The 6,991-nt window shown below is 37.7% G+C and overlaps 2 protein-coding genes across 4 annotated transcripts in view; one reads left to right on the top strand and one right to left on the bottom strand.

Moving 5' to 3' along the window:
• Window positions 1–3,739, top strand: part of LOC106804886 (ribosome-recycling factor, mitochondrial-like) — a 10,996-nt gene extending 7,257 nt beyond the window's left edge. Inside the window, exons 2-7 of one of the 3 annotated variants that reach the window (XM_014806275.1) lie at window positions 270–298; window positions 1,672–1,821; window positions 2,101–2,219; window positions 2,368–2,459; window positions 2,901–3,060; window positions 3,573–3,739. In XM_014806275.1, coding sequence (XP_014661761.1) covers window positions 270–298; window positions 1,672–1,821; window positions 2,101–2,219; window positions 2,368–2,459; window positions 2,901–3,060; window positions 3,573–3,656 — 634 coding nt within the window. In that variant the 3' untranslated portion in view covers window positions 3,657–3,739. Of the gene's footprint in view, window positions 1–40; window positions 60–269; window positions 299–1,671; window positions 1,822–2,100; window positions 2,220–2,367; window positions 2,460–2,900; window positions 3,061–3,572 lie in introns of those variants that run through there. The other 2 variants (XM_014806276.1, XM_014806274.1) reach the window with 2 other exon arrangements.
• The window catches only part of LOC106804887 (phytanoyl-CoA dioxygenase domain-containing protein 1-like), an 11,027-nt gene continuing 7,735 nt past the window's right edge, over window positions 3,700–6,991 (bottom strand). Inside the window, exons 6-11 of the mRNA XM_014806277.1 lie at window positions 6,463–6,581; window positions 6,224–6,245; window positions 5,878–6,003; window positions 5,237–5,353; window positions 4,868–4,994; window positions 3,700–4,671 (exon numbers count right to left, since the gene is read on the bottom strand). Of these exons, the coding sequence (XP_014661763.1) occupies window positions 4,626–4,671; window positions 4,868–4,994; window positions 5,237–5,353; window positions 5,878–6,003; window positions 6,224–6,245; window positions 6,463–6,581 (557 nt within the window). The 3' untranslated portion in view covers window positions 3,700–4,625. The remainder of the gene's footprint in view (window positions 4,672–4,867; window positions 4,995–5,236; window positions 5,354–5,877; window positions 6,004–6,223; window positions 6,246–6,462; window positions 6,582–6,991) is intronic.

The following is a 6,991-nucleotide window of genomic DNA, read 5'->3' as shown; positions in this document are numbered from 1 at the left end:
GGCCACCAAAAATTGAAAATCAATGATTTTGGTGGCCCGGCCGGGCCACTGAAAAAAAGGTTAGTGTGGAGCCTTGCCTAACCCTAACTCTAACCCTAACCCTAACCTTAACCCTAACCCTAACCCTAACCCTAACCCTAACCCTAACGCTAACGCTAACCATATCAGATAGTTACCAGGGTACGTTCCGGTATACCGGACCGTACCCAGGGTACGTTCTGGTAGTACCCTGAGGGGCATAGACCCTATGAGCATGAGTTGTTGCACAGGCACTTGGAACGTCTCAACAAAAAAAAAGGTAAATAAACACGAAATATATTTACTACCAAAGTCTTAATGTTTCTCTACTCTATTTTGCCCATAATCACCTGTAAATGCCGGTCAAATGCTCATCTGCAACACACAAGTACACCGCACGCTAGCTGCTGCACATTGACACATAAATATATAGTGTAACTATATATAACTATATATTTATGTGTCCGTGTGCAGCAGCTAGCGTGGCTGATAAGGTCTATGTCCCCCAGGGTACTATCGGCGGGTACCCTGGGTACAGTTCGATATATCGGAAAGTACCGCGGGGGTACTATACGATATGTCGTTGCGTACCCTGCATTGTCCCACCGTACCCTTACTTTCAGCCAACTGATGTCGTAATACATACACTGTCAAGTTACCACATCACATAGAAGAAACTTCAAAACATCGCAATCCAATAAAAATGTATGCTATATGTTTGACTATATTTTTCTTTTTTCTTTTTTTTAAGCGAAGAGCTAGCTTTTATATTTTAGTTTTACAACATCGGAAATACATCGGTTACAAGTCAGGGTACGGCGCGACAATGCAGGGTACGCAGCGACATAATGTATAGTACCCCCGAGGTACTATCCGATATATCGAACCGTACCTAGGTTACCCTCTGATAGTACTGTAGGGGACATAGACCTTATCAGCGCTAGCGTGCGGTGTACTTGTGTGTTGCAGATGAGCATTTACAGGAAATTGTCGGCAGTAATAGGTGAAAGAGAGTAGATTTCGTATTTATTTAGCATTATATTTTATTGAAACACTCCAAGTGCCTGTGAGTTGTAGTACCGTATATGGTGCCACCTCCAGTCGATGATTCCCACTCAAATAAGTTTATCTGTTTTTACCTTTGGGTACAGAAAGTACAAATGTGACTGCATGTACCCTGTAATATTGGGGCATTTAGCCTTTCAAAGTGAAGTCTTTCAAAACGTCTGTCGTCGTTCCACTAACTAAAACAGGGTTTCTTATACATAAGAGGCACAGCTAGTGGCGCACCGCAGTTGTCAAATTTAACATCGCGGCTGTGAAAATGTTCCTGTATTTACTGATAAGTATATCCTGTATCTATATACCTATAAGTATATCAATACATCCTGTATTTACTGATAAGTATATCCTGTATCTATATACCTATAAGTATATCAATACATCCTGATCCTGTATTTGAATCCATCATGCATGTTTATTTCCCAAACTGGCCATAAATTTTTTTACCTCCTTTGTCTAATTTTCCCTCGGAAGAAACCCTGTAAAAGGTTAAAATTTATTAGATATTTGGTAAGTAAAATGATGATTGAAACTCATCAATCTAATATAAAAAATAATGTTTATAGATTCACTTTGTTACCACTGTTACAGGAGGGAAACAAAAAAAACCCAAAGTTGAATTACGAGATGACGAAATGATGGTTGTTATAAATCCCGAAAAGCTGCGGAAGCAAATGCAAGAAATCATAGATGGGCTACAACAAGACTTCACCAAAAATCTGTCACTTAGAACCTCTACAGGTAGGGCCATGTGTGATACATGACATCATTACGTGCCATGCAATATGTACATTAATATGCAATCTGCATATTAACAATTTCACATTTCTTATTCACAATACGTTATTTGTTTTCAATATAGAAGAAAACATTGTTTCTAGTGGCAATATTGAAAATAGTAATATAGAGCCATTGGAGTATAGGAGTTAGAAAAAACCAGTGAATGTCTTGCAAAAATTATTTTATTTTGTGTGTTGTTTTTTACTACGATGTCGTAACTTCTTTGTTGGTGTTTTATAGGTGTTGTGGATCAGTTAGAGGTGGATTTTGAAGGTGATACATATCCACTTAACCAACTTGCTCAGATCGTCATGAAGAACCCGAATCTAATGATCATCAACGTGGGAGCATTTCCACAGGTCTGAAAACAAAAACTGTCAAATTTTCCATTTCACAGATATGATTATGGAAAGTGTTGCATTAGTTAATGCTAGTTTGAACCTTTGAAAATTTACATCAAGCAAGGGTACAGTGATGTTAATTCAGTCATTACTGGTTTACAAATAGGCAATCCCAGCAGTTTTAACAGCTTTGAGAGATTCTGGGATGAACATCAATCCACAACAAGAAGCGAACATGATATACATACCAATCACAAAGTAAGCTTGCGTTTCTTAATTATTGTTATCAGGCAGAGGTTAGAGTCTTGTGTCCTTGCTCTTACGCACTGCTTTTGTTATTTGCAATTGGTTTGAAGGAATTTGAGAATTTTCTAGCTGTAATGTACAATTTGGTGTCGCTTGTGTTCAATAAAAACGAATGATACTTGTAGATTGTAAAAGCAGGTGAGTATGTGAAAGTTGCATCTGATTCTATACCTTTAGCTATTAAATCTGATACATGAGCAACTTTTGCTGACCAGTAGGAGTGTGTCTGGATTATACAGAGGAATACTGAATCCCACTAGAATACAGAATGGCAATCGGTTGAACAGTACACAAATCTTATATGTTGTTTATGTGGTAATTTTTTGTGTATTTTCAGCCAAGTGCATTTGATACTGGGGTTGTGCAATAATGTCTTATGTCATGTCATTTTAGGGTGACACGGGAACACAGAGAAAGCCTTGCCAAATCTGCTCGGATGCTGTGTGTGAAAACCAAGGAAAGGCTTAGAGACCTTCAGAACCGTTACATCAAGGAATGCGGAAAGAAGAAAGATGGCGTATCAGAAGATCTGATATATAATGTTAAACAAACGGTAATTTTTTAATATAGCGTAGGTAATGTGTGAACAGTGAGAAGGAATCAAAAGTACAGGTAGTTCTGCTTATTAAGACACATGTTCTTGTAAAACTATGTAACAACTGTAATAGAATAGGAAATAATTTGCTTATAAATTCTATTAGCAACCCAACTTATCATTCTGGCATGATTAACAGGCTGTTCTAGCAACTGTTACGTATGTTCTAAGGGAAATTCTTAGCAGCAAAGTGCTGCAGTCGACATTATGTTTGGCACGTGTAAAACTATATGCAAATTGGAGGCACTTGATGATGGATGCGACTTATTTCATTCAGGCTTATGGGCTAGTTGAGTAGTATATGCACCTTTAAATGAATTAAGGAACAAGTGCTTACTGGCATCATTTTTAAAGGAACTTTACAAGCAATAAATCAATTCAGCAGAAGTGTGACTATTGTGATGTCACATGCGTCATGTTTAGAGAAGACGTTTCTAATTTCTTGTGAAATCTTTTTTTATCTATTCCAGATTCAACACAGAACAGAAGAATTTAGTCAAAAAGCAGAGCACCTAATGGAAGTGAAACAGAAGGAGTTGTTAGGTGGCAAGTAGAATTACAAAATCATGGTGTATAATAAGAAAAAAAAACTAGAACTTTGTAAAATCAAATATAAATTTATTTCATAAAACAACAATCATTATATTTTTTTCTTATATGGTGAATAACAACAAACATCCCGATTTTAAATTTTGGCAGCTGACTGTGTGGTAACCGACATTTAAACCTAACTGCCAACTTGGATACCAAGATTCATCAATACACTTCGTCCCTAATACCACGGATATCAAAACTGCCATTTAGAGAGTTGTAAACCAGAACTCACCTTCTGAAGGCACAAATGTCTTCCAAATCAAACTGATCTGACAGCACACCCAAAACCAGATGGACCATCTCAGATAGCGTCAATAGACTCGAGCCGCTACCGACTTCCTTTTTATATAGCACCATTTATATCGACTTCCTTTTTATATAGAACCATAGATAATTAGATATATAAAAACACATACGCCGATACAGACATTACGTATACATAAACAAATACATACAAAACACATAATGTGTTTTTATACATCTATGATAGCACCTTTCATATCGTCAGTTGCACATATGAAAATCTCGGCGAAATTTACTATTAAAAAGAAAATGACAACCACTACAGTTGTGAATTTGCCCTTCGGCAAGATCAAGACTATAATCAGATTGTTGACGTTACTGTGCGTCGGTGTATGTTCAAGCAGGCGTCTGGTATCCAGAAACCTAAAACTAATATGTGACAGAATATCACAGAAACTAAACTGCCAGCAATCACTAGCACAAGTTTTTACATTGTGCTTTATCCGGAGTAATTTTTTAGCACGCCTCGCCTTTATATATTATCTTTAATTCAGTTTCCAGAAAATATGCAGAGCACCCATTTTTCAGTAGCTAGGACTTCTCATAAATTAAGTTGTTTGTCCAGCTGTCCATTAGATTTTCAGTTGTAGTAGTTCAGTCCAGAAGTAGTAATTAAAACAGATAACTTATCCAAAGAGCTGAGGGAATTGCAGCTCTTTAGTTGGCTGCAACCTAAAAAAGAAAAACACGAAGAAAATTCTTAACAACAGATGGATTTCTCAAGCTACAAAGCCAGTCGTTAAGTTTTCCGTGTAAGAATCGATACGTCCAGTACATCTCGTGTGTAAACATGCAATACTACCAAGTATATATAATAACACCCCACTAGGTGGCGCTAAATGTACGTATTTGAGAAATGTATATTCACCAGTTGAGTTTGCTCCAAGTTGTGTTCTCACTTTCTGCTACATGGAATGTATAGATCTGACGCGGCTTATTAGAAAGGTTCTTCTCACTTTTATGGGCCACCGCTCCATGAATAAGTACTAGAGTACCTGACAATAATACATTCAGCGTTATCGAAAGATTCCTTTAACGATTAACGAGTGAAAACAATTATTGTAGCATGTTGCATCCGTGCAGAGATGGCTTTAGAGATGAAATACTGAATCTGGTATATTACCAAGAATAAATTTGCTCTGAACACACACTGTGCATGAATAATACATCACAAAGACAGACTACCAGTAATAATAACATTTCCATTCATAAGTTACAGTCACACCATGCACCTAACCTTTCTTTACTGGAACGGGCACCCATTCATAGTCTTCGTCCCTTAGAGTAGGGTTGTCGAACTCCATAGTTGTGCTGTTCTCATCCGGAGTTCGCCGATACCGTAGTTTTATTCCCCCTATAAAAGTCACGAGTATCATTTGCGACATCTTTAGTCGTGGGTGAAAATAAAACCGAACTAATTTGGCGGTTGCCATTCCCATTGAGTGATTCCTCTCTCTCGTTTGAGGCGTTTCTTGGGTAGACAGTACTGCACCAGAGGTTTCAAGTCACTAGTTTTTATCAGGTCCAACTCAACGCATTTTCATCACCAAACCTGTTGGCTTAAATACAGACTTTGTACTAAAGCCACATCTGCAAAATATGCCTGCACTCTTCAAAACTGCACGACCATGGTCGGTGAATGATATCACCGTACCATATATCAACCTAAACGGATCCACTTTCTCAGTATTGCATATCAACAGCCACACATATATATCACATGATAGTAGATAGTCTAAATTCCTACTTAGTATTGGAAGCCACATATTGGGTGATACTAATGTGCATATTCTAAACACATTTAACTATGATTAAACTTCATTCTGGCCTTTGACGATATTTGCAGTATTATACACAAAATTTCCCCCCACAACTCACCATTGTGTGATTTTGGAGAAAACCACATGCAGCTGTTCTCTAAGGTAGCATCGTCGAGTGCTAACCAAAACCCGACAACTTTCGGTGGGTCCGTATACAGAAACGACAAGTCTTGATGTGGCCCAACTACAAACAAATATAAAGCAAGAGCAATACGGAGAAATATATAAGCAATTAAAGAGCATTGCATCATGCTCATGAGAAAACCAGTCTCGTAGCCAGTCGAGTTTATTAACTAACGAGTAAAACCAAAAAATGCAATCATGATCTTCACTGATTATATTTCATAATGATTAGTTTTCAATAAATATTACAAGTGAAAACAATATAATTGTTACAAACATACCTGCTGCTCCGATTCTCGGTGGCTGTAACAAGAACGTAAATGTGCTCAAGATTATGCATAGATTAATTAACATCTTTACACATTTTTGCACAGATTAGGTAATGCTATAAACTGAACTACAAACCCGCAGACACCACATGTAAGTAAAATACAACGTAGCAACACATTATTTGTGTGCGCACTTACCCAATTTTATTATATTGATTCAATTAAACATGGGAACAAGTGCACATACTTACTTTTAGAATAACCATACTTTGTACAACAACAGGCCTCTGAAAACCAATGTTTTTTGCTACTTCCTGAATCTTCTTACTGAACGTGACGTTCTTGAAAGCTGGATTCAGCCAGTGTAGAGCTACGTGTAAATTACAACCAAAACATTGTAAATATCTTTGCTATATGTTGACTTAAAAGGCATGCGACTTTAGAATATTTGATTGAAACATTTGGAAAAATGTTTTGCTACTAATTGAGATTCTAGTATCACACCTACACCTTGCACTTTGTATATAACAGCATCAGCGAAAAAAATACACGGGAGCGGCGAGCGATTTCGCTCCCGTCAGCTTTCAAAGCGCTCTGGTAACAACAATTACGAGAGCGAAAATTTTGGAAGATACGAGAAAAAATCGCTCCCGTGCCGCCGGCAGCGTTAGAAATTAGTTCCGATCCCGGAGGCCCGAGCCCACCAAGTTTTTGCTCAGGCCACCATCTCTACGATACTACCGGTCCTCCTCACCGGCAGTTTTTCCACTCATATCAAGC

The sequence above is a fragment of the Priapulus caudatus genome, unplaced genomic scaffold, assembly GCF_000485595.1.
Source record: "Priapulus caudatus unplaced genomic scaffold, Priapulus_caudatus-5.0.1 Scaffold91, whole genome shotgun sequence".
Lineage (NCBI taxonomy): Eukaryota > Metazoa > Priapulida > Priapulimorpha > Priapulimorphida > Priapulidae > Priapulus > Priapulus caudatus.
The sequence above is the reverse complement of the archived record's forward strand: the minus strand, read 5'-3'. Positions and strand labels throughout refer to the sequence as shown.